This window comes from Aythya ferina (assembly GCF_964211825.1).
Source record: "Aythya ferina genome assembly, chromosome: 14".
NCBI classification, from domain to species: Eukaryota; Metazoa; Chordata; class Aves; order Anseriformes; family Anatidae; genus Aythya; species Aythya ferina.
In genome coordinates this window covers 10,536,479-10,562,847 of record NC_140312.1, presented here as the reverse complement: position 1 = coordinate 10,562,847, position 26,369 = coordinate 10,536,479, and the positions used below count along the sequence as shown (strand labels likewise).

At 53.5% G+C, this 26,369-nt stretch overlaps 1 protein-coding gene across 1 annotated transcript in view; it reads left to right on the top strand.

Annotated features, from left to right (window-relative positions):
* The window catches only part of STK10 (serine/threonine kinase 10), a 47,981-nt gene that overhangs the window by 12,536 nt on the left and 9,076 nt on the right, over nucleotides 1-26,369 (top strand). The window contains exons 3-9 of the mRNA XM_084535730.1: nucleotides 14,383-14,431; nucleotides 16,218-16,367; nucleotides 18,088-18,160; nucleotides 18,899-19,093; nucleotides 20,218-20,299; nucleotides 21,455-21,589; nucleotides 22,801-23,361. Of these exons, the coding sequence (XP_084391856.1) occupies nucleotides 14,383-14,431; nucleotides 16,218-16,367; nucleotides 18,088-18,160; nucleotides 18,899-19,093; nucleotides 20,218-20,299; nucleotides 21,455-21,589; nucleotides 22,801-23,361 (1,245 nt within the window). The remainder of the gene's footprint in view (nucleotides 1-14,382; nucleotides 14,432-16,217; nucleotides 16,368-18,087; nucleotides 18,161-18,898; nucleotides 19,094-20,217; nucleotides 20,300-21,454; nucleotides 21,590-22,800; nucleotides 23,362-26,369) is intronic.

Genomic DNA, 26,369 nt, shown 5'->3' with positions numbered 1-26,369 from the left:
GGGCTGGTGCAAGGGCTAGTCGTGCTGGGCAGGAACAGCAGGTTCCTGCATTATTTTCCCCAAGCCCAGCGGGTACGCTTTTTTTCACCCCATCTTTTTCTGTTAGTTCCTCAGCACCATGGGAAGGCTGGTGTGAAAGGTGCTTCTCTGTGTGCTGCCATGGGACAGGTGCAGGGGGTTGGAGAGTTTAAGGGCACATCCCCTTAAATTGCATTTGCAGTGCAAGTTGTCGGGAGATTTGGTATTTGGATGGCTGCTAGTCGTGATGCTGAGACGTGGGCATGTTAAAGCACAAGAGTAAATATGTGCTGTTCTAAGGAAGTGGAAGGCAAACATCTTTCCTAGGAGGGGACTTGGGATTTGGACAGATTGCAACTGCAGCAAAATAAATCCTGGCAAAAATTAAAAAGGCAAATATATACCGAGCTTGGGTGAGAGATGGGGCTGCCTTATGTTCCTCTCTGCTCTATTGCTTCTTCCCTCCCTGCTTTCTCCTGGTCTGCCTGAATTTTGCATGCTGGCCTTGCTGAAATGTCAGCCCCCTCCCCTTTCCCTTCCACCTCCTCCCCGCAATAGGAAGTTTTGCCTTCCTTCCTGAAGGGAAAATGGATTGCAGATCTCCTCTGCTCTGCTTTTGTCTGAGAAGTGCTTTGTAATGTCATATGCTCGCCGACCTACTAAAATTAAACTGCCTCTTTGAAGCTAATGGAACAAGAGCCTCCTGTATGAGGCTCTCCCGTGAGGGCAGGCGTTACAGCCCCGTCCATTGTTTTGGGGAGAGGATCGTCCTCTTTATTTAATTATTTGAGTGGCATTTGCATTTCATTGCTCAGGCTGTTCTTATTAATGCTCTAGTGTTTTACTGGCTCTGAGGGAAGTAAATAAGCCAGGCTGTTACCCTGCTGGAAGGCTTCTAGTCACTACCAGGTTGTCCCGACCCTCAAAGGCTTCTGCTTCTCGGTCACTGGCATTGCAGGGGACATAAATTCTGTCTTGCCTTGTCTAGCCTCCCCCATCCCATCCCAATTTCTGCCTGTGCTGTCGTTTTGGCCAGTTGTTTCCTGCTCCATTTGCAAATGGACTGCAAGGTGGCTTCGTGGACCTGTGGCTCGGGCTGGGGGCACGCTTCTCGAGCAGGGCCGTGCTCTCTGGTTTGCTTGTGCTCGCTGCCTGGTGTGGAAAAGTGATTTTCAAAGCGAGGAAGGGGCAGGAGCCATTGCACAGCCATGCAAGGGGAGCAGACGTGCCCTGCCTCCCGGATGGCTGGAGGAGCACTTGGACTCTAAATAATTTATGGCTTGGTCTGTGCCACAAGCGCTCTCAGCTGACAGTGCTGAGAGGGGCTCTTGCTAAATCAGTCTGTTGGCTGTTCCCTGGCTCTTGAAGTAACAAGGAAAATGTGAGAGGACACCTGGCCTTCAGTGGCTGCTGCTGCAGGGGCTCCTCGCTGCGAGGCGGGGTGCCCGCTGGGGAGCCAGAAGGGGACGTGCAATATTGATGGAGCAAAAGTCCTCTGTGCAAAGGGAAGTGGTGTGTCCTGGAGCAGCTTTCTTTAAGTACATAGCACCGAAATGCAAGCAGCAAATTGCTCTGGCTTTCATACCTGATCCACACCATGCTGAGGGAGGAGAGCCCCAGTTCTCACCCAAAACACAGCCGAAGCCCACTGGGAAGCACAGGCTGGGCTTGGAGGACCCCAGTGAGTCCCCAAGAATAAAATTGGTGACATGACAACATGCAGCATGAAATTCCTTAGCATATAAATCCTTTGCAGAGATGCAGTGTCCTCAGCCAGGGGTTGCTGTCTCGTTCCATTCCTTCCCCATCTTCTGCTCTTTGCTTGTGGCAGAGGCTAAGCAGCCTTGTGCTGGTTAAAAACAGCCCAGTGAGGCTTGCAAAACTGCAGTGCTGGGAGCTCTCATGATTTTTCTTTTATTTTTATTATAAGCCCTGTGGCATTTGATGTTCTTTTGCATAAATCCCAGCTGCTGGAAATAGGGGCACCAAATGAAAGCTGAGAATCTTGAGCTATTAAAAAAAAAAAAAAAAGTCTGGTTTAGCCCTTGTGGCTGGGCCACATTTTTGCTTTTTTTTTTTTTTTTTTTTTTTTTTTGTGAAGGGAGATGTAGGACTTTGAAACACAAAGGCAATACCCCTCACACAGCATATGTGCAACTTTTTAAAGCTATTTTGCAATTGAGGAATGGGACTAAGTTATGGGTTTTGAACTCCTGGAATCAATGGTGCTGAGTTTGTGCTGATAGCATTTAGTGCATGGGAAAGAAAAACAGCAGACCTCGCGTGCCGTGTCCCTCTTGTGACTTAGGGTTTCTTTGTGTTTTTTTTTTTTTTTTCCTTTCCAAAACACAAAAAGACTGGGACCTCAGAGGAAAGGAGGGCCTTTTGATCTGCTTCTGGGTATCTCTGCTGCTTCCGAGTGCTTCCTCTTGCAGCCAGAGGAGCGATAAGAGACGGGAAGGAGAGCCTCATTTGGACTGAGGAGTTCTGGCACTCCCGCGGGAGATCTCTGCTCCTGGGACACCCTCCTGTCCCTACCCACATCAGCATCCCTGCTGCACAGCCTGTCGAGATGCTCCAGCACCGAGTCTGCAGGGTGCTGCAGGAATTACTCAGACTGCTGTCTGGCCCTAGGTGTTTAACGCCACTCCTCTAGCGGCTGTACAGCTTTGCCAGAGAAGCACTAGGGAATTCTTTCTTCCCCCCACTCCTTTTCTATAAACCATGGTTGCTATAGCAAATGGACTTCTGAATAAACAGATGTTTCCTGGAGATCAAAGCAAAAATCACTGTACCATGCAGGTAACCCTGCCTTGCCAGAGCGTTTTGGGGATGGTTAATTTAATCAGCTTAGAGTTTCTTCTCGCTGGCCCGCTGTGTGGGTATGCAACTCGTACAGCTTGCAGATAGACCAGCTTTGTAGCTAGTCTTTGTACCTCCCTTACAAAAGCATTTTGCATTTTCTGTGGGCAGGCCCTGACCTGTTTAGCTGGGGACTTTTTGGATTGCCACCCCTTTGATATGGATGTTGACGGGAGACTTGGGCATTCTTGAAAATCCTGTATCATAAAGAAATGTTCATTATCCCATGCACTAGACTGCTGGGCTATGTAAAGCATCCACAGCTTTTAATTCTCTGGAGTTGAAATACTTTTTCTGTAAAACAAACAAACAAAAAAAGCTGATAACTCTGTCGGGCTCCTTAAGATTTTTATTAACAAGAGGAGGTGATTACAACTTGCGGGAATGTCTCGCAGGGTGAGTGGCTGGAGCCATGGCTGGGTGCAGGCAGAGGACCCCAGCACGGGATTGCCATAGCAGAACAGGGCTCTGGGCTTCAGCTGTCAGTCCCTGTGTGCTCCGAGAGCTCTTTGTGTGCCTTTACAGTTTCACTTGGCAGGAGCTTTGCAGTCCAAACTGGCCCTTCCTGCTTGGCCTCACGCTCTTGAAGCATTGTACCGAGCTTCCTCCCCGAAAGTGCTCGGACAGTCGCTTGCAGTTTGCAAGAGCCAAACCCTGTGTGGTGTTTGGGAGCAGCACAGCCACCTGTTTGAGAGCAGCACAGCTCTGCTGTCGTGCTCGTCGCGACTGCCACGACGCTGTGTCTGTGCCGATCAGGTCGCATCTCACTGCAGAAACACAAAGCAATGCCAGAACTGGGAGCTTTTTTAAGTACCTAGCCAGCCTCTTACAAGAACAAGGCTTCCCTTCCTCCTCCTCCTTTTCCCCAGCAACAGAAACTTAAATTCATGCCAGTTTTGGCTGCAAAACAGTCCCTGTAACTTCTGCAGGGGATGGATAGGCAAGGAGAAGATGCGTGCAGATGTTGTTGCTTGAGCTGTGTCTTCAGCAGCCGGGACTCAGCAGGTGGGTGTCTGGGGGTAAATCCTCCCTCCCTGCCACCCTCCTGCAAAGCAGGAAGGCTGACCTCTGCCTCTCCCTTATCCAGGTTTTTTGCTGCATTTTCTAAAGCCGTGGAGCTCTACGTTTTCTCCTGTCCTCCTTGCTGCTGTAAAGCCAGGCAGCGCCTTGCATGGCGGTGGGGACAAAATCTCTGCTCCATCTTGTGAATGTGAGCAAAGCTTTTGGGCTCCTGGCAATTCTGTGAAATCTTGGGTAGAACTGGGGCCTTCTCTTGAAGCAGGGATTGCCATGGAGCGATTCTGATCAAGCACCAGAAATGATTTATGCAGCAGGCGAATTACCATAGCAAAGCCAAGTTCAAGAGTGCTTCTACAGGTAGCAACATGACAACATAAACTAGAAAAGGAGCCTTTGTGTATCATCCTCTATAGAGGATAACGTTGCAAGAAAAGGTTATTGAAGCTCTCATAATGCCTTGTGATTACATACCCTTGTCATATATATGCTGCAGAACGCTTTTATAAAAGAGACTAAGTGTCATTATCCCAGTTATTAAAAGGGAGAGCTGAGGCACAGACAAGAATTTGCCTAAAATTTACCCAGCAGGTAAATGGTACCTGGGAATAAGTCCTGTGTGCTGCACCCCACTCCGGGGTTATAACCATGAGGCCATAGATTTATGAAAAGAAAGTGGCAGACAACAAGCCTATAGGCAAATTCGCTTTCAAAGCTTTTTTAAAACTTTGTTTAGAAATTAATCTCGATGAGCCACAATCCCACTGGGCTGGCTTACCAAGGGAAATGCTAAGGAACTATGTTTGCATGTAAATGAATATTTATGAGCTACCTGTGTATAGCCGGCAGTACCTTGAAGCCCAGCTATGCCCTTGAACGAGTGATAGGCTGCAGTTTTAGAGGTTGGTTTCTTTTTTATTCCTTCAGATATAGCCTGAAAGTTTTCATCTGGGAGGGAGGGATGTCACTCCGCAGACCTCATGGCCTGGGGTGGTTTTCGTTGCCTTCAAAGCCCTCACTGGAACAGTTAAGTAGCGATATTCTCATCCTCTGCGATGGATGGAAGCACCTTCTGGGGATGAGCTGAATGAAAAATTGCTTGTAGGGAGAGGTCAGGCAAGAGTGGAAAACCTGACAAGTCAAGTCCTTTGCCCCTCCTTGAGAGAGGTGTCCTCACGGACAGGCAGCCTGGCGCTGGCACTGCTGGCTGTTCCTGAGGCTTGTCCCGGGTCAAACTCCACCTCTCACGGTGAGCTCTGCCCTCCTGGAAGGCATCATCTATCTCAGGTGACGGCATGGCCTTGGGGCAATTGAGATCACTGCATCGTCCCACTGAAGAAGCCCGTTTGCTTCTTAGCTATTTATATTTTAAACAATTTTGTGCATAAAGCTGCCCGTTCAGAGATAAATGCTCTTGGTGAGCTGAGTGGCCTCAAAACACTGATTAACCTGGTGAGAGAAGGGGGATCCCATACCCCCTGTGCCTGGGCAGAGAGCCATTGCCTCTGGTTCCTATAGCAAGGGAGAGCACCGGCCTTGCTCCCTGCTCCGTGGGGCAGCCAGGCGTGGTGCTGGGAGCTGCTCAGCCTCATGCATAGCTTGCTGGATGAGCCCCTCATCCCTGCAGGCATTGCTCGTAAAGACCCTTGTGCAGCACACTTCACCCTTCCCGCAGCACTCGGTGTCCAGCTGCCACCTCATTGCCCATGTTTCTTGCCCACCACTATTCCTGGATCCTCATCCCTCTGGGACACTGGTTAGGAAAGTCAGGATAAGTGAATTCAGTGGGATTGGTTATCACCCTTATCAAAAGTATAAAAAAAAAAAAAAAAAAGCAAGCTCTGTGCATTTCTAGCAAGGGGAAGGATGCTCTTTGCAGTGTCAAAACCACGTGGTTAGCCTAAAAGGGTTCTCACTTGCTCCACCAAAATTACAGTAGGAATAGCAATATTTCTGCCAGCCGGGGGGAATTAGTTCAAGGAAATATTTGGTCATCTTGGAGTGATTTAGATGTGAAAGAATTCACCCCCAGTCTCCCTGTGTTCACCAGAAAGCTCTGTGTTTCAAGAGGAGCATGCGGAGCACCCTGGCTTTGCTCTCGATAACGCATTGCTGTTCCGAAATTCCCCGGGACATGGGTTTCCTTGTGCCCTGCATCTTTCCCTCGCTGGTTATGGAGACAGACCTTTTTTATTCCAAATATTTTTAATATTTTACTCTAAGTTATTTTGTTCAGAAGAAGGAGAGAGGGGAAATAAAAAGGTTTATTATATTTAAAGTCTCTGAATGGTATCCTTGTCTATAAGGAAAATTGGCAAGCTCGGAACGCTCTCTTACAGAGATCTAATTATTTCACTTCCACCTACAGCATACTTGCCGTGTCAGGCAAGCTGTTGACATTTGTTCTCTGTGGTAGCAATGAGGGTTTCTGTATTGTTCGATGGCAGAACCAGCGGATGCTGGGGCTGAGGGGGGCTCAGCGGGTGCTGGGGCTCTGTGAGTGCTCGTTTGCCTGGGGCTGGTGAGCGATGGCTCACAGGTAGCCCCGCTGTGCTCCATTCCTCTCTTCCCTCCAGCCGTTTGGCACATGCTGGGTGAAAAGGCTTGGGCAGGAGGGGCAGAAGGAAGTCACGAGCATGGGGCTGTGAGCTGCCTCCTTGCTCTGCTGTGTGATGGAGGCTCAAGCCCTGGGTTTTGGATGGAGGAGGTCTGTGATAGTGTGTTGGGTGCTCAGTGTGCTTGTAAATGAGTTTTCACCAAGCAGCATGACCCTTGACTTGGAGGAGAGAGTAGATGGGACCAAAAAATGTTCAAAAATAGCACCTGCCCCTGTGTGATGGGGAGAGGCAGGCTGTGTGCACGGGGCTCTGCTGTGTATCCACAGCCATTTTGGGGAGGCTGGACTGGAGTCACTGCTCCCATCCCTCTCCCAGCCTGCAGAGCAGCACAGCTTCAGAGTTAACCACCAGAACTTGGGTCAGATGTCAACCAGACAGAGCAAAGGACACGACCTTTGACTGTGGCTAAATGTGGTTTCTGTGCCTAAATATATCGCTTTGTTCTCTCCATCGATGGAGAGCTGCTCTGTCCTGTGGGATTTGTTTTGGTCACAGCTCGAGATCTGTTCTCAGCACTTGGAGGTGTGCGGTCACCCTAAGCTTTCTCTGGGGCCATGAGGACGGGCTCAGCCGGTCAGCCCAGGGGACAGGATCAGCTGTGCCTTCCTGAGGTTCATATCTCTCAGTTGCCTGGGTGGCTTTGGGGCAAATAGCCATCAGTGTTCTCCTTGTTCCACCTTGTATTTGCTGCAGCCATCGTGTCTGGACCAGGGGTGTCCTCTCCACGTGTTTTGTGCAGATCTTGGTCCCCATCCAGATGCTCCTGACCCTGCCAGAGACCTCTCAAATGAGCAGGGTTTGAGAATGCAGCTAGCTGTTGTATCTCTGTCCCTTATTTTCCATGCTATGTGTTATAGGGCTGAGTGGCAGTGTAGGATGCCAGCTTCAGCAAGCTCCTGGGTGACTTTGTTATCAAAAAAAAAAAAAAACTAATGGCTCAGGAAGCTGGAATTCAGAACCCACTGTCAAAGGAACAGAGGAGGAAACCTTCCGCTCTTCTGGAAACAGCCCTGAGGGCTGCAGGAGGATGCTTTTCAGGATTGCTCCATCCCTGCCTTTGAGCCGAGACCAAAAACCCTGGGGACCGTCTGGGCCCTCTGCTTCCCCCCATTCCCGCGGGGCTGGGGAAGAGCCTGTCTCACCCGCGCCCCACGTCTGCAAGGAGCGACCGCCGTGCTGCTGCTCCCCGATCCTCGTCGCAGACGGGGAGGTCTAGACAGCTTCCTCCGTCCCTCCTGCCCCTGCCCCGACACCTCCAACGCCAGGAGAGTCATCCTTTGTCAAGGGTGAAACGGTGCCAGGGCTGGCTCCACAGGGAGCCTCTGGGAAAGCCGGTCACCCCCGTGCTGAAGGGAGGCTCTGTCCTGCGCCGAGGCCAGGAAATGTTTTTGGTGGGTTGGGGCGGCTCACAGAGGGGCACTGTGCTCCCCAGGTGGGCTCCCCAAGCGCAGCAGGGTGGGATGAGGGCTCGGCCGCGTGTTTGCTGTGCAGAGCAGGGTTGGAGAAGGGGGAGGAAGGCGCCGGAGGCTGCGACACCCTTGCTGGTGGCGGAAGGGCGGTGCCGGGTTTCGGGGCTGAAGCCTTTGCGGTTCCAGCACAGCCCTTGGCCGGCTGCCCCTCGGAGCAGGGCTGGGGGCTCTGCAGGGGGGACCGACCCCGTGCACGTCCCCAGCCTGTGTCCTGCTGCGTGGATAGCTGCAGGGACTGGCAGCGAGGGGGGAAAGGCTCTGCAGCTGCAGAGGCAAGTTGCTCGAGGCAGCGTTTTGCCTCAGCTCGGGCGGTGGCACAGGCCTTGCGGTTTTTACCCGAGGTGGTGCTGCTTGGGACTGCCTACCCTGCTGCAGGAAGAGGTCACGGACTTCCCTTTCTGGGCAGTCCCCGCACAGAGGAGAGGGGTCTGCTCTCTTGCTGCAGGCTGAAAAGTAGCTTTGTGGAAATCTGTGTCGTGGGGTGTCTTGCTCCTTCCTTCCCATCCATGCCTCCCAGGACAGATGGACCCAGCACGAGCAGGGGGTGGTTGTGGGGCTGAGCTGGGCTGTGCAGCCCCACACCTCCTGCGTGAGCATGGAAGCTGAGTCCATCACCTGGGTATATGGGAGGAAAGAAGGGGAGCAGTGCCCCAGGTTGTTGGGGTTCTCTCAGTGGCAACCCCTCTTATCTGCTCTGCACCCTCCTCCACACCCCTCCTTTATGCCAGGCTGCTCAGCTCCTCTGCACCACGAGAGCCTGGAGGCAGCTGGGGCCTCTGACTTGCTCAGGCTCTTTCTTTCTTTCTCTCTTTGTTTCCCTTTTGTTGTGTTTCTGCTGAATGTGAAAGATTTCTTCTGACTCGCTCTGCCCCCACCCTCTGCTGTTTGCCTTTTCTTCTGCTTTTCCTGGAAGCGGGTGGGCGATGCCAGGAAGGCGCTGCCTGCGCCGAGGTCTGCTGCGTGCCGTTACCCATGCCTGTTGGCTCCATCCTCGTGCCAATCCCTGCCAGCAGGCAGGGCAGGGTGGACAGACACAAGGAAACCCTGAGAAAGCAGAGATGGAAAAGACCGTGAGCTACAGCATCCCTGTGGGAGCCTTGTGCCCGCTCAGCATCCTGGAGAAAGGGAATGTGGAAAGGGCGCGATCGCTGGCAATGTGGCAACCTGAAAAGCATTTTGCTTTAGTGTCTCGGTCTATAAACAGAGTGCAGTTTACTCTGCCATGTGCATGTTTCTTATTCACCTGATCCTTCTGCAACAGTACAAGGCAGGCGAGCTGGTGGCCATGCAGGAGGGCAGAGCCACCACAGTACATGAGTGGCAGCGCATGGCACAGGATGCTGCTGCTCGTTGCCTTCTCCCCAGCAGCAGGCAGCCAGCCACACAAACCAAATGGAGCCCTTTCCTGCAGATTGCAGAGGAAATTGCTGAAGTAGTTCAGTTTTAAAGCAGTGTCAGCATAGGTCTGGGGGCAGAGGGATCCTGGGGACACAGAAAACCTCCTGTGCCTGCTGATGCACGGGGCGCAGTGTGAAGGGAGGTGGCTGCCGTGCTCTGGAGTAATAAAGCAATGTGCAACTGCAAAAGCCATGCCACAACAAGAGCCCCTGGTGTATTGGGGGTGAATGTGCTGTTGTCTATCCCAGCAGGACCTGGTGGCCTCCCTGCACAGCCTGGTGTGCTGCTGGGAAAAGCCTGGCTGCCCACGGGCCACTGCTGCCAGAGAAGAGCTGCCTCCAGCTTTCCCAGCTGATTTTTTTTTTTTTTTCCCTTTTTTTTGTGACTAGAAGAGGCATTTCTCCAGTCCACTGTTCCAGAGGGAACAGTTCATGGGCCTTTGCCCTCTGACATGCCAATTAGATGAGTAAGGAGCTTGGCTGAGGGTGTGTCCTCTTAATCAGGCCTCAGCTGCAAACCCCAGTAAAAGTTCAGGGACATCAGCTGTCCCACCCCGGGCAACCACTCAGTGTTTGGCGAAATACCCTTCGAGATAAACTTTTCTCACTCTTTGTCATGTCATAGAAAGTTCCACGAGTTCAGACACACCCAGGGCAGAGCCTGTCCTGGGAGGAGCGTGCCAGCTCCTTGTCCTACCCACGGGGACAGCAGTGCCTCCGCAGGAGATGCCATTTGCACTTTGATCCAAAGCTGCAAAGGGCTCTGATCCATCCCCAGCATGTTTATTCTCCGGGCTGCTGTCCCCCTGCCACCTAACCCCAGGAGAAGGCTGCAGGGAACGTCCTGCCACAGCGTGGGATCTGCAGTTTTGACCTCCAAATTCCCATCTTGCTTGTTCAAAACACTCAGTGTCCCTTTGCTCAGGTGCACCGTGAGCCCCTGCATCTCTAGGAGCAATAAATTTAAGGCATTGTGTTTTCATACAAACACACACCTGCTTATCCTTCTAGGGAACACCGTGACCCCTGGACCCAATGCTCGGACTGTGGTACAGGGGTTCGGGAGGGCAGGCTCCTTCCTGTGTCTGCACACTGGGTGCCCAAATCTGTTCCTGCGCGTGCAGCTCGTGTGTCCCTGCTGAGCTGCACACCGGGCGGGTTTCTTGGCCGTGCTCTCAGAGCTGAGCTCTGCTGGGCTCTGGCTGTGTGGAAAGGCAGCCGGGCGTTGTTTTTCTTCAGTGGCAGGTGCTAACGATGAATAATATCTGCACATGCCTGTGATATGTGGTTGCAACCGCCTTTGGGCTTATAAATGCACTTCTGGGGTGTTATTTTCACCTATAAATTTGGTGCGGAGGCAGGGGGGAGAGCTGCTGCTAGCTGCTGCTTCCCCTCCAGAGCGGGTGCAGCGGGCGGGCTGAGGAAGTCCCTGGATTTCTTGCATGGAGGAAGTCATTACAAACAGGATGTTTGCCCCAGGCTGCTAGCTGGAGACCCCGCAGCTGGCGCTCAGCCCCTCTCGGCCAGCTCCTTGGCCATGGGGCTGCACACCCAGCTCCTGTTAGTTGGAAGGAGCTGCTGTTAGGGTGTCTGCACCAGGGCTGAGACCCCACGGGCCTCCAATCTGTGGCTCACAGGACTGCAGGAGCACATTTGGGGCCAGGTGTGTGCTGTGTGGTGGTGCTGGGGCTCTGCAGCAAGCCCTGTCTGTCCCCGCGTCTCACCCATCGTGGGGAGAAGGATGAGGGCAGCTGAGCACGGGGCTGAGAGGCAAAGGGCAGCACCAAGATCAGCACTGCCACGAGGGAGGGCTGATCCAGCCGTGCCTTGGAGGCACATAAAAAAAGGTGTAGTCTGCCCATGAATCAAGGAACACAAAAACAGCCCTAAGTGAAGCATTAACCCGTAGCCCCAGCCCTCGGGTCCATCTCTTCATTGCACAGGCTCTTGCCAACAGCTCTTTTTTACCTTGTGCTTGTTCCTCGTTGCAGCCCGAGCAGCGAGGTGCCCACCCTGGGGTGTCAGGTCCCCCCTGACTGCTCCCCTGCCTTTTCCCAGCAGGGCAAGCACCTCTGCAGCCTCCTGCAGCCCCCTGCCTGCATGCAGAGAAGGCTGCGTGTGGCTGATACCTGTGCCCCTACCTGGTTCGAAGGTAAAGCTGCTTTTGAACTGTCCCTGCTCCTAAAAGGAAGGTTTGTGTGTGTGAACTATAGGATTAGGAGCTGGATTTATTTAAATCAGGATTTCTGGGCTGAAACGAGCCCGTTAGGTTTTTTTGGATGTTCAGACTATCTAGCCACACCCGTAATTATTCTTTGGCATCTCTGCCCTTGTTGAAAATGCATATTTTTAAATTTCCCATATTTTCCATATTCCCAGTGCCTGGCTTGCAGCCCGCTGTGCCTGCACAAACTCATGCTGTTTCAGAGGTACTGATTTCCCTAATATTCTCATCGCCAGACTGCGAACCAGAACGAAGCTCAACGGAGATGAAATGCAGCCCACGTGGATCCAGAGCGGGGCCTGGCATGCTCAGCCCTTCCCCACAGAGAAGCTCAGCCTCTGTGTCCAGAGCCCCCCTCCCACTGTGCTGGCACCTGTGCCTTGGGGCAGGAGACCCCAGCACCCACCCTGCTGGGCTGTCACCGAGCTGTCTGCACCCTGTTTCCCCCAAAATAAGTAAAGGTGCAAGCTGGAGGATCTGCAGAAGGAGAGATTTGGGGAGTGCCAAGGATTAGCTGGGACTCACGAAGAGCTGTGAGCATTTGCAAGTACCCGAGTCACCTGGGTGCTGCGTTAGCAGCTGATTTGCACTGGGTTGCCTTACATTTTGGGACTGCTGATATTCAAGAGCTGAGCCTGGTAGTGTGGAAGAGCTTCTCCTCAGGTCTCCTCTACTGGTTGAACTCAGGGAGGCTGCTGCTTGAACCGAGGGACTGCCCCTCAGGCAGGTGATTCCTGAGGAGCAGGAAGGGATCACTTCCGCGGGATGAGTAAAGCTGCAGCTGTGGCTCAGAGATGAGGCAGGATAATTTGCACGGGCAGGTTTTAGGCTAGACAGGCAGTGCAGAGAGGTGATGCTTGCACTTACAGGGGATCAGGTCTGTGCTGCGTTTGGGTGGGGACCACAGCACACAGGCAGTGGCAGGAGGCAGTTCTCGCCCTTGCTGGTGACGTGCTGATGCGAGGTACAAACTCAAGCTGGAAAAAGTGCGGTAACAACATCGCCTGTTACCGTGAGGGCTCTGCTGGCTTCCTCCCTGCCAGACTTGTGCTCAGCTCTGAGTCAGTGCAGATTTGTTCTCCTGGTTTTCAAATAGCTTAAACCTATTCCCAGTTGCTTCTCTCCATCTGCCTGTTCCCCCAGCTGCTCCAAACGCTTCCCCGCTCCTGGCCTCTGGTTGTTCTTCTCGGCTTCCTCCACCAGTGCTTGTGCAACGCTGCCCAACCTGCCTGCAGCTCCCCTCTCGGCATCGCCTCCCCTCTCACTTCTGGACCGGGGCCGATTCTCGTGGCACCCTTGGAGGTGTGCTGCATCCCGGCAGGGAGCGCCGGATCCTGCTGCTGCCCCTTCTCCAGAACAAAGTCTTCCACCACAGTCCGTGTCAGGAAAATACATATCCCGTGTCCACGTGTAGGAACCATGGGATGAAGGGCTGGGCTGTGGCTCGCCTGTTGCAGCAGGATGAGGCTATGGGAAAGAGGGAGCTCGGACCTCCTCCCCCAGCCACTGGTGCAGAGCTCGGATGGAGCAGGGCTGAGTTACGTGACCTCCCCTCGAAGGGCAGTTTCGGCTCAGGGAGCTGTGCTGGTAAACATCTCCTTCGCTGCGTTCAGTCCTCGTCCTCACGGCGACCTCTGGCATTTCACCTCTCCGGTATGTCGCCCCGAGTCGCTGCCATGAGGAACAGAACAGCTTGTCGGGGCATTAGGCTGTGAAGTGTCTCTTGTCCCTCTTAACCCCGGGCTCTTTGAATTGTTTCCTTTGCTTATCTGAGCGACCCCATCTGGGGTCAGCACCGAGCTGTCCCCGAGGAAAGATCCGGCTGAATTGCACAGAGGCAGGGGACATGGGTGTGTGCTGTTGGCAAGCCTGTGCACTGGCGACGTGAGGGCTGGGGGGCTGCACCCCTCATAGGGCTGTGTCCTGAGCCTCACACCAAGGGACTCAGCCCCCTGGGACCTGCATCCCGAGTGCCTAAGGGTGCCTGCAAAGAGCTGATGCTCTTGAGTGCTTCATGCCGTGGTCTGTTGAAGGTGCTGGTAGCCGGGGAAAAAGTGGGGACAGGCAGGCGAACATGGGAGACTGGCAGGGCTCCGCTCGTGTCCCTGGGAGACAAACAGCAACAATCCGGCCAATGTACTCGACCTCTTTATTGACATATTTTTCCCTCAAATTGCTCAAAGTCAAGAGAGCAATGAACTACTGAGTAATGGGAGGGGAAAGCAACAAAACAAACAAACAAACAACAAAAAACAGACCCAAGCAGCCCTCCCCATCTCTTATTCACCAAGCAAAATCCTGCCTGATTCCTCCTAGCCACGTCAGCTCCCAGCTATGACAGCTATCTCATCCTGTTGGCAAGGCCAACACGCGTCTCTGGAGCAGCCCTCGCTCCAAAATGCTATCAAAAAAGATGTAAACAAACGCGGAGAGCGGAGCTGGGGGCGGCTGCTCCAGATGGGCCTCCAGGTAGGGCAGCAAGGCCAGGCGGTGCCGCTGGGGCTGCGGGGTGCTGTGCTCCCCGGGGTGCTGCGGGCAGCTTCTCCCAGCTGGGTGCTGTGCAGGATCAGGCTCCGGGGCTGGGGTGATGGCTGGTGCTGGGGATGTGCCCCCGGGGAGGCACGAGGAAGGCGTTGAGGTCTGCGCGGTGTGAAGGGGCAGCTTTGCCACGCGGGGAAGTGGCAAAATGAATGCTTTCGTTTCCTCGTCCCTACCCGGCGGGTTTTTGCTGGTGACACCCAGCCCTGACTGTAATTCCTCTGTCTTTGTTTTCCCAGATCATGATCGAGTTTTGCCCGGGAGGGGCGGTGGATGCCACCATGCTGGGTGAGTGCCGCGCTCCGTGCCGTCCCTGCTGCTCCCAGCCCCGTGCCCGGGTCCTGCTCCGTGCTCAGGGTGATCCCCACGAACACCCAGCTTTGGGCGTGCTTCCAGGTTTAACCTGAAGGCAGCAGACAGCTCAGCCTCTCCAGCTACTGTTTCTCTCCCATGAGTTTGCATATTTTCTTACCTGGAGCACAAGGTGTGGCATCCCCTGGGTGTTTCCTGAGCTATTTTTGATGTCCTTTTGTGATTTAAATGCTGCTGGGATCAGCAGATCATAAAGCATGCGGGAGAAAGGAGAGTCTGACTGAAGGGGGAAGGAGGTTTTTAATATTTATTGGCTTGAGGGTGCTCGGGATCCTGTTCCCACAGCTCCCTGGGGAGGGTACTGTGGCTGAAGCTCTGAATCTGGGCACCCATGGTGGTGATTCCCTCAGGATCCCCTTGCTGACTGCTCCGTATGGTATCGGTCATCTGGGGAAACAGCCCAAGCATCCAAACAAACTGCAGTTTGCAGTAGTTCCAGGAATCTTCCCGTTTTTAACTCCTCCCTTCCACGTAGAACCGCTGGGACTGGGAGTGGGTGGGTGCGCCCCAAAGCCACCCCCGGGCCGTGGGGACACGGGGAGGTGATGGGGAGGTGACGGGGAGGTGACGTTGCCTCCTGGAGGGCAGCACAGCTCCTGGCTCCCACTTGTGCAAAGCCCCTGGGCCAGAGCCGTGTCTCCAGGGGTTATTCCCTTTCAGGCCTCAGATATTTCCTAAGGCTTCAATTTCTCTTTATTTCCAAGAAAACTGAAGCTGGACCCAAATTTATTGTTTTTGATCCAGCCCCTACAACGTGTGCCTCATTTAGGGAACTTCTTAGCGATGGGTTCAGATCACTGCAAGTAAAAGTGCCTGTGCTGAAGTGCTGGAGGAAACAATGCTCCCTGGAAAACCTGAGCAGGGTGCCCTGTCCCGTGGGACACCAAAATCCCCTCGGCACTTTCCTGGAGCCATGGCAGTCAGTTCCTGGAGGACCTGGGAGGTGGGGTGGGAGAAGGGCGCTTGGGGAGCTGTGAGCTGGGCCTGGGTGAGTGCCATCACCTCCCAGGCGAGGGACAGCACGAGCTGGGGGCTGCATTATCTGAGTTACCACAAGGTTACCCACCTGCTGGGCCCATCCATCAGCCCCCACCCCAGCTCAGGTGGCTGGAGTCAGCTGAGGCTTGTTCTGGTTTTGGCACGCTCTGCAGCACATTTGGCCACCAGACAGGGTGTACATGCCCTGCCAAGGGCTCGCAGAGGGAGGGAGGAGGGCTCGGCCAATGCTCACCATCTGGAGGTTTGCTGGGTGGCGGAGCCGTTGCTTTGGAAATTGGCCTCAGGTGGTGAAGGTGGCCAGGCAGAGCTCAGCAGGACATTTGTGCCAGTGGTTGTGTGTCCCCATGAGCTCCAGAAACAGAGAGGGACACAGGGGAATGTGTCCCCAAACTTGTTTGGACCCCACCATGCTGCAGCCCCCCATGGGCTCGCTTGCCTCCCGTCCCCACCATCCGCTGCTCCTGGACCGGGCGGCTTGGCCGCGCATCCCTGGGAGGGAGCCGTGCACCAGCAGCTCCAAGCTGCCAGCGCTGGCTTTGAGAATAAATCACCCTAATGAGCTGATTTGCATTGGTCTCCCGCTGCTTTGACACACGGACAGCAGTTTTTAAACGGTCTGCTGGCTAGCCCATGCCCCGCTGCTGCTCAGGTGGAGCCCAGCCCAGCTCCCCGTCCCATTTAACCCCCCTGCCTCTCCCAACAGAGCTGGACCGGGGCCTGACCGAGCCCCAGATCCAAGTGATTTGCCGCCAGATGCTGGAAGCTCTCCACTACCTCCACAGCAAGAAGATCATCCACCGGGACCTGAAGGCAGGCAACGTGCTCCTCACCCAGGACGGGGACATCAAGCTGGGTGAGCGTAGGGGCGGCGCGGGCACTCACTAGGCAAGATGCCATCGGGGATGGTGCTGCTTTTGGGGCATTTCATGCCAAGGTGATGACAGCCACGGGAGGCTGCTGTGCATGCCATATTTCAGTGTTTGGCTGTGGCCAGATGTGGCTGGGATTGAGGGATGCTCTCTGCAGGGCTGGGGCTGTGCGTGGGTTTCACAGCCCTGCCTCTTGTCTGCTGAGCTTGGGCAGGAAAGGATGGGGAAAAACTTTTTGTTATGTGGGGGGCTGAATCTACCATCAGGCTGTGCTCAGCTGGGGAGCTCTCTTAATAGCTGCTGCAAATAGGAATGTGATGTTGATTTCTGTAACCCAGCAGGGGTTAAAGGCAGTTGGGAAGGAAATGGTCGGGAAGAGTGGAAACTCTGCTGCCTGGTCCTGAGCAGGCAGTCGGGGTCAGCTTTCAAACATGCTGCCCCACAGGTGGGCTGGTGGGAGAGCAGATGGCAAAGGGGCCATCGGTGTCTCCCTCTTTGGGTGTCCCAGCCCACGTGTACCCCATGTGCTGGCATCAGGAAATCGCTGCGGTGAATGTCCCCAAACACAGCTGAGCGCAGCGCCGTGGTGCAGGGGCTCTGTGCTAAACCACGGGAGAGAGGAAACACCCCCCAGCCCCAGTCTTGATGGGCTTTTTCTTTCATGAATTTGTTTAATCATGTTTTGAACTTGATTTTTATGTGTTTTGGCCTGCCGAGCATCCTGTGAAGGGTGCCAGTTGGCAGGGCCAGGAGCTGGAAGAATTCGTCTTATCTCCAGAGCAGGTCTGGTGGTGACAGGGCGCGTTGTGCCAAAGGGTGGCCTTGCCAGCTCGCTACAGGTCTGAGCTCAGCTCGTGTCCAGCTAGCTGCTGGGGGATGAGAAGGCAGCTTTGCCTTTGGGGTATGGTCAGAAAGGTGTGAATCCCTTTTAGAACCTGCCAAGGGGGTGAAAGCAGCTGTGGGTGTTCATGGGATGTGGCTGTGGGTGCCGATGGAGACCCAGGGGTGGCCTGTACAGCAGGAATCCAAGCACTGTCCTCCTGGGATGATGGAGACCTTCCTGGGGTCTGTGCTCTGCTATAAGAAATGCTCTGCTGGGTTGAATCAACAGGGACCCACAGTCAGGGAAGCCCTGGGCCCAGGGTGTGGATGGACAGCAGCTCCTCTGAAGGTCACCAGGGCTGTTGTGGAGAGAAAACCAACGTGGGTTGGGCTTGGTACCCTCCTTAGATCTTAATGGGTTGGGTTGGCTTCAGCAGCTGTCTGTAGGAGGACAGAGTCAGGGAACGGCATCACACAGTACAGGGTTGAAGGGGAGGCAAAGACTATAACTGTGCTTTGGTTTTTCGGGTGTAAAATGAGACTTTTTGCTACGAAATAGTAGTGCCGAGAGAAATCTGTCATGGAGCTGCTTTTGTTTGTGGAGAAGGTCTCAACTTCCCCGTAAATACGTAGGGTTTGGGTTACAGCAGGGGTGACTTGTTATGGCCTTGTCATATTGTGCATGGGAGGGAGAGGTCCCTCATGGCTGCGTACCCAAAAGCAAATTGAATTTCTGATGCTCGGCTTAGAGGAAACAGCACGTTGTATCATGTTCTTTCTTTAAATGTGTGTTTGCTTTTAAATCTGCATTTCAGCCAAGTGTGCTAATTCAGAAGGGCCTTTCAGTTTTCCTACAGCATCTAATGTTACTGCTCTTTGCAGCTGACTTTGGAGTGTCTGCCAAAAACATGAAAACCTTGCAGAAGCGAGACTCCTTCATCGGGACCCCTTACTGGTGAGTGACCTGATGGGTAAGCAATGCCGTGTTCATGAGGAGCCGTGTGATGGCTTCACTTCTGGAAATCAGGCACACTCAGAAACGTGGAGCTGGTGATGTCTGGGACGTGTTTGTCCGTATTGCCTTTACCAAGCATGGGCGGGAGGATTTTTTAACAAGGAACCTGGGCCAGCGTTGGCATGTGGAAGGTTTTCCTTTGCCTGAAGGGAGCCGTGAGGAGCACCGGTGGCATGGGAGCACTGCACAGCATCAGTGCCCCGAGGTGCTGCCGTGCTCCAGGCTCAGAGGAGCGAGGGACGCACATGTGCTCGCGTGTGTGCTCTGGCTGCTCCCCTCTGCCTGGGTGGTGGAGAGTGCTTTGAAGCAGCTCCAAGCACATGAGCACGACGCCTCACTCCAGAAATGCAACCTCTAAATCACCCGACTCGCTGAAGGAACGGGGTCGGCGAGTATTAATTTATTGTCTGAAGCAACATCCGTGCCAGATGTCAATGGCCTGAAGGTTTTCACAGGCTGCTCTGGCTGTCTCGGCTGGTCTGCAGAAGAGGGAGGAGGTTGGACCATGACCTTTAGAAAAGATGCTGCTACTTCCTAAACCCAGAGCTAGGAGGAAAGGCCTTTTTTTTTTTTTTGTGCAATGCTGCAGATTTCAAGCACTTTTAATCTCTGCTGAGAGGCTCGTGTGCATGGCAGCAGCTGTGGCATCATCTCTGCTCTTTGCTGTGCTCCTTGCAGGATGGCCCCAGAGGTGGTGATGTGTGAGACGATGAAGGACACGCCGTACGACTACAAAGCGGACATCTGGTCCCTGGGAATTACGCTGATCGAAATGGCCCAGATCGAGCCGCCCCATCATGAGCTCAACCCCATGCGAGTCCTGCTGAAGATTGCCAAGTCCGACCCTCCCACGCTCAGCTGCCCTTCCAAATGGTGAGGGGGGGCCTGCCTGGCAGCTCCTGGGAGGGGGCACCCTGGGATTTGTGATGCACACTGCAGTGCGCAAAGCCTGGAGCACACATCCTCCAGCTTGTGCAGTATTTCAAGAGAGAAAAAATCATCCTTTATCACCGTGCTGTTTAATTTGAGAGCTTAGCGTGGGATTTGGGGTCCAGCTGTGTGCTAGGGGCTCCGGGCGTTGTTGTTTGAGGGAAGCTGCTCGGTGTGGGGTGCGATGGAGCAGGTGCTGTGGGGCTGTGACCATGCTGCAAGTGCCAGGGCAGCATGGAGGAAGCCCTGGTAGCCCTGCTGGATGAAGCAGGAGGGATCCTCTCATTAGTTTCAAAATGTCCCATTCTTATACGAAAGACAAATTTTCCTCTAAACCTGGAGGTTTAGAACTCCAGAATTCCTTTCCTGGAGTCTGGAAACCTTCTTCTGCATTTAAAAACAATCCAAAATAATAATAATAATAAAAATCCAACCTATCATTTGATTTCCTATTGTGACTAAACCTGCTGCATGATAGCCTGCAGCAAGTTGCTGGGAGAGCAGTGGGGCCACAACCACAGTTCCAGGGTTCAGGTGGCAGGCAGGAGTCCTAGAGCATCGAGCCCTCTGCTCCATGTAGGAGTGCTTCCTCTGGGGCTGCTCAGAAGCCAGAACTGGATCTCAGACGCACCCTGTGTCTGGGAGCTGCTCTCTGCAAGCTGGTGGTGCCCTCCTATGGGGTTTCTCATCTTTCATGGCCATCCCACCCCACTGGGGTTGAGGGAATGGGTGCTGGAGCATCCTTGTTCCCAAGCTCCACCTGAGAAACCAAGTGTTGGTGCCCTCTCCCAGTCTCTCTGCCCTGCCTGTGGGCACAGTGGCCAGTGCTCAGTCCTGCTGTCTTGTTGCCATCATGGGTAAAGGAAAATCTAATTCCTTGCTTGGCCAGATTGATGATTCTCTTACAAATAATCTGAATAATTGAGCACTGCTCTTCCCATGCTGGGAGCGAAATGGGGATCATGGTCAGATGCAAACAGGAACAAAACCTCCATGAGATTGAGCAGACCCTGAGGCATTTTAGGCATTTCCCTCTTCTGAGCTTCTCGCAATGACTGTGTTTGAAGGTCCCTGGAGTTCAGAGACTTCCTGAAGACGGCGCTGGACAAGAACCCGGAGACCCGGCCCAGCGCAGCCCAGCTGCTGGAGGTAGGGAGCTGCACTGGCCCCGGGGTGGGTCTGCACTGGTACCTGTGTCTTTGTGGGTCCCTGTGTTTGTACATCCTTATTCTTTTCTTCTTCTACTGCCTTTCTTTTTTTAACTAAAAAATAAAAAAGAAAAAAAAAATGTTCATGGCCCTAGACTGGCTGAAGATAAATTTGCTCATTTTCAGAAAGTTCATAGTACTTAGCCACTAAAATGCTCCAGATGGAGCAGTGATGTTTTTCCCATTGGAGCAAATTGCAGAGCTCCTATTGATGCCAGCTGGAGTAGATGTGGCTCCCATTTCCTAAAAAATGCCCATGTGGCAGTCAGCTTGCTTTATATCTGATCATACCAAATTTTAATCCAAGCCTTTTCCTCCAGTCCCTTTCCAAAACAACAACGAAACCCCACAAGATGCTTTTTTTTTGGCACTGATTGCAAGTTCTCTGTCTGCATCATGGGCACGTTTGCTGCGTCCTTCCCATGCTGCACATCCCAACCAAATTGCAGGTGCTCAGCTTGGTGTGTGTTGGGGGCTCTGTCCCCACACACACAGGGCACTTTGTGGAGGCAGGTGGGAGAGGAGCAGCTCCACTGGTCACAGGTGGGCACGTCTTTACCCAGCTCAACAGGAGGAAGGGCACGGTGTGCTCTGGAAACCACAGGGACTCCCCAGCCTCTTGCCGAAGCTCAGCACAAACACGCCACTGTTTGCTGAGCGATCTGAGCCCAATTTCAATTAAATCTTCCCCCGCCCTGTGTTTGCATTCAAGCTTCCCACTGCTGCCCTGCTCTGCCCCAGCGATGCTCCATGGGCTCGGACCTGCATCGGGGCTCAGCCTGCCCATGGCAGGGGAGGGCATTGCCTCTGCAGCGAGAGCCCCTTGTTTAAATGCAGCTGGTGCATTTAGGGGGGAGATGTTAAAGCAGCTTTGCAGAGCATCGTGCTTTGAACATGTTTGCAGAGCTGACACTTAACCTCAGCATCATTTCCTCTCTCGTACAAAGCTGTAAATCCATTTAGGGGGTTAAGCCTCGTGATGCCGGTGAGAACCAGGTCCTTAGGTCTGCACAGTTGTTTAAAAGCAAGGAGTGATCCTTGCCGTCGCTCTGTTTCTTGTCTGCTTCACACCGGTGTTTTGTGCTTGGCTTTTCAGCATCCCTTCGTGAGCAAGGTGACCAGCAACCGAGCCCTGCGCGAGCTGGTGGCCGAGGCGAAGGCCGAGGTGATGGAGGAGATCGAGGACAGCCGGGATGAAGCAGAGGACGACGACTCCTCAGAGTCCGCCTCGGTGAGCACTGCCCTGCCAGCCCTGTGCCAGGCTTTGCCCCTCACAGAGTGGGGCTGCAGCGGGGGAAAAAGCCCCCAGCCTGGCTCCCAGAGGCTGCTTCGTGGCTACTTCCCCCAGACACCCATGGGAGAAGGCTGCTGCTTTTTCGGGCCCCTCTGGTGGACGGGAAAGCAGTTTCTTGGCCAGGGAGAGGCCGTGCTTCGGTGGCTGCCAAGGGCACAGGGAAACAATGGTGCTGGCGGGCGGCCCGGCTGCCTGCTCGCAGGAGGGGTGTGCCCAGAGCTGCTGCTGAGGCCAAGGCTGGGTTACGTGCGAAGGATGGAGAGCCTGGGTTTCCACCGAGCTGCCTTTCTCCTCCACCCCTCCTGCCAGGCAGTGCTGTCTGCACGGGGCTTGGGGTGGCCGGTGAGTGCGCTGAGCACCCCTGGCTCTGGTTTGTGTCCCTCTGCTGTGGTGTGGGTGGGAGGGTGGCAGGTTGCTGATTTCTTGAGAGAGGTCATCCTTGAAAAGGGAAGCGAGAAATCCTGACTTAAAACAGGGTCTGAAGTTGATCTGGTGGGCTGGGAACAAAAGAGCTGTGCATGGGCAGGGCTCTGAATGTGCTGGCATGGGGGAACTCAGGGGATGGAGCCCAGGCTTCCTAACCCTAGGAGCAGTTAGGAAATGCCACCCCCTTCCCAGTCAAAGAAACAATGACTGGATCTAAATAAAACTAAAAGATGTTTCTGTGCAGAACAGGACTGGTGCAGACCGGGTGGCATGTGGCACTGCAGTGCAGGCACCACCAGCCCCAGGAGGGAGCCGGGCAGTCCTGCCTCTGAGCCAGGATCCTGGAAAGGGCACAGTGTGTGGCTGCCCAGGTAGTTTTGCTGCAGATGTCCCGAACCCCCTGATCTGTGGCAAAGGACGGTGGTGAATCCATGGTCATGTGAAAAAGGGGTCCAGTATGCAAACTCCTAGGCTGCCTCTTAAGTGCTTGCATTTCCCAGGGCTCCTACACTGTTCTCTTCCCTTCCAGACAGTGTCCAGAGCACTTTGGACTGGAGAAAGACATCAGTATCCCAGGGCAAATGTCCTAACAGGGAAGATTTCTTCCCAGTATCTCTTTACCCGTGGGTGGCTTTGCTCTGAAGCACAGTGACTTACAGCTCCTGCAGTTGTGTTAAAGGGGTGGTGCAAAACCCAACATCTTCCCTTCGTTGTCTTTGCAGCCACCTGGAAAGCACAAGAGGGATCCCTCTGAAGTGAGCCAGCTGAGCTTTGATGGGGAGAAGCCTCCAGACTCTTCCTCACCCAAGACAGTTAACGGCCCCGTGGGGACTGGCAAGGAGACAGCAAACGGACAGGGTGGCAAAGCCCCAGATGAAGGGCTAAGCAGTGACAATGACAAACTGGCGAACAACCACTCCACAAAAGCCCTTGTCAGCTCTGCTCCTTCTGGCCCAGAGGATGGGAAAGCCACCTCGGGCAAACCAGACATCATCTCGCAGCCTGGACAGCTGGGAAATTCAATGGAGGGGGACAAGAAGCCCAAGTCTGGCAGCAGGGAGCGGAGCAGCATCGCGGACCGGCCGGAGAGCAGCCACCTGGAGAACTTCACGGAGGAGAAACTCACCAACGGGAGCTTGGATTCCTCAGCTCCGTTCCCTGGCAGCCGGTCCAAAGGGGACTCAGATTCTGGCAGCACTTCGGCCTCAGAAAGCATGGACCTCACCATCTCCCTGTCCGCCGACCTGTCCCTCAACAGAGAGAGCGGTTCCATCTCCCTGAAGGTGAGACTGGTGGGAAGGGGGGTATAGAGAAGAAAGGGCAGCAAGCCCATGATACGTGCTGGGTGTTCTTTTTAGCCGGTCCCTGAAATTCAGATCTTTTCCTTGAGAGGCTGAGCATGTGCATGCATCAGCCATAGTCCAGTAAACTCCTCCCTGAGAAAGCAGAACGCTTTTCTGGAAGGTTTTTACTCTAGATATTTAGATTTTGACTCTTTGACTGCAGGAGGAGAAAGTGAGTTGCCCCTAGTCTGCCATGTGCCTGGATTGGGAGTGGGTACAGTAGGAGAGCACGGAGGCTGGATGACAGCAGAGGGCCCAGGAACCTCGCCTTTAACCCCTGAGCACGGTGCTAAAGGTGCCCCAGGTGCCCCATGGTGCAGAGTGCTGTTCGGTGGGATAGCCTCATGGAGATGGTCAGTGAAAGGCTCATGATGGTGCTGGGTTAAGCTGTGCCATGGGTGCATGGTGGCATGTCTTGAAAGGGAGGAGAAGCTTTCGGTGGAGCTGCTACATGTCCTTTGCTGTCCCAGGCCACAGAAATCTAATGGAAGTCCAGTGCTTGGTGGCTACTTGTAGGTCCTGGAGAAATCTGAAGGAGCCGTGCCACATGCCTGACTTCTGTGGTCATACACAGTATAAGCAAGCCCAAGTATGAAACCCAAAATGCCACTTCCTAAACTTTATATGTTGCCCATCATTCCCTGCTCTTTCCTAGAACATCTGACCCAAGGAGAAAGCTTATTTGGGCTGGTGCCTTTCTCGGCTTTTGCAACCTGCTGTACATCTGGCCTGGTTTGTGTCAGCAGCGATTTGCGTGAAGACCTCCCAGGCTTTTTGGCTTTTGCAAAGGCTTTCTGGAGGCTGGGAATGCTTGTGAGCCAGAGCCAGCAAGGTCAGCATGGCTTAGGGGAAGAGGCAAAATAATTCGAATGATATTTGCTGATCTTCAGGAGAAGAAATGTAGGCAACTTGAGGGGGCAGAGCGTGTGTTGCAATTGCCTGCATGAGTGAAGGCTTCCCGGCACAGAAATGTGCCCAGATACCATTCTTGGCAAAGCTGACCTCCCCTTCTCCCTCCTGCTGTGAGCACGAGAGTTGGCATCCCCTGCAGAGCCCACACTCAAGGTGCATCTGCTAACAAGAGAGGTGTGACACTCTTGCATAGCTGTTCACCTCTCCACGATGCCTTCCCTGTGCCACCCAGTCTCCTCGAGGCCAGCCGCAGGTACACGTGGTGCCACACGTGTAATTGCTCTCCCCAGTCAGCCCCCTACAAGGGGAAAGGAATTGTTTGTTTGTTTGTTTTAAAGGGAGTAAATCTCAGAGATGGTCATGTTAGATGACAGTTTGATTTGCCCCACTGAGAGGTGATGCTTAGAACAGACTAAATCACATCTCCGAGCGAGGCTTTCAGAGCTGTTCTCCAGGGGTGATGCCGCTGGAGGGCCCTGGGTGCCCTGGTGGTGGCTCTGCTTTGCTGGATTTGTAATGAAAATGAGCTGTTAGTGTGGAGAGTACGGGCTGTGCTGCTCCCTCCTCACCTGGCAGCAGTTTCAGTGCTCTTCATTCCTCTTGAGCTTGTCTGTGGCTGAATTCCTCTTCCTCCCAGCTGCTGGGGACTGCCCCAGGCTGGGATGTTTTGTGATTTCCAGGGGCTGCTGTTTACAGTTGAAGGAAATAGCTGTGCTTATTTATTTACTTGGGGTGAAGGAGGGTTCTCCTGCTGCCTCCTCTGGCTTGTCCACACAGATTATCCCCAGGCTTAGCTTTATGGATGTAAACTCCCCTGCTCTGCCCCTGCTAGTGCTTCTGGTGATGTTGGGTTACGTGCACAGGGTACCAGGCAAGTTGCAGCCAGAGAAGGGACAACAAAGAGTTAAACCAAATCTGGTTGTGAACATTAACTGTTACATGCCTTTTATCACAGGCTAAACTGCAAAGTTAATATCACACTTATTACCAGGTCCGTTTTCCAGTTGTTTATAATTTAGTCAAAAAGAAAACAAAAATTCCACCAGAAAGTATTCAGATCTTGTTTTAGAAAAATTAAGGATAAAAATCTACAGGTGAGTCTGTGAGGCTGCAGATGGCAAAGAAAGCAGTCAAAAATGGGATGCAGATAGAAGGAGAGAGATAGGGCTTTGAAAAGGTAAAGCAAACTTTCTCAGATCAAACTGTTTGTGGGAGGAGATCCTCATTTTGAGTACATAGCTTGAATTTTTGTCCGGGTGGGCACTGCTTGGACCTGCTAAATGTTGGCATTTTCTCACCCTGGAAATGCCGGGTTTTAGCCAGCTGTTTTAATTCAGTTTCCAGGCAGTAAGAGTCTTAGTGACTTAAACTGAGCCCATGCAAACCTTTTTGCACCAGTTCCTCTGTATTGGTTTAACCTCTAACGTACTGGTACATCGTTAGATAGTGGGCAAGTTGTGTGGCCTCGGTGTTTCCCTGGCTCCTTGTCCTGGCTCAGTTGGGATAGAGTTAATTTTCTTGGTGGTAGCTCATAGGGTGCTAAGTTATGGATTTGTAATGAAAATAGCACTGATAACATCCCCATGTTTTCAGTTGTTGCTGAGCAGTGCTCTCACGGAGCCAAGGACTTTTCAGCTTCTCGTATCACCCTGCCGGCAAGGAGCCTGGGGGTGCACCAGGAGCTGGGAGGGGACAGAGCCAGGACAGCTGACCCAGACTGGCCAAAGGGATGTCCCATAACATATAGGATGCCATGCTCAGAGATAAGGCTGTGGGGAGCTAGCAGGGGGGCTGCCATTGCTCATGGACAGGCTGGGTGTCGGTCGGCTGGTGGTGAGCAATCGCGTTATTCATCACTTGTTTTTTCCTTCAGTTGTGGGGGTTTTGTTTGGTTCTTCTTTTTTTTTCCCCATTTCTTATTTAACCGTCTTTATCTCAACCCACTCATTTTCTAACTTCTGCCCTTCTGATTCTCTTCCCCGCTTCCAGCTGGGGGTGTGTGTGAACAAGCAGCCGTGTGGTGCTGTGCTGCTCGC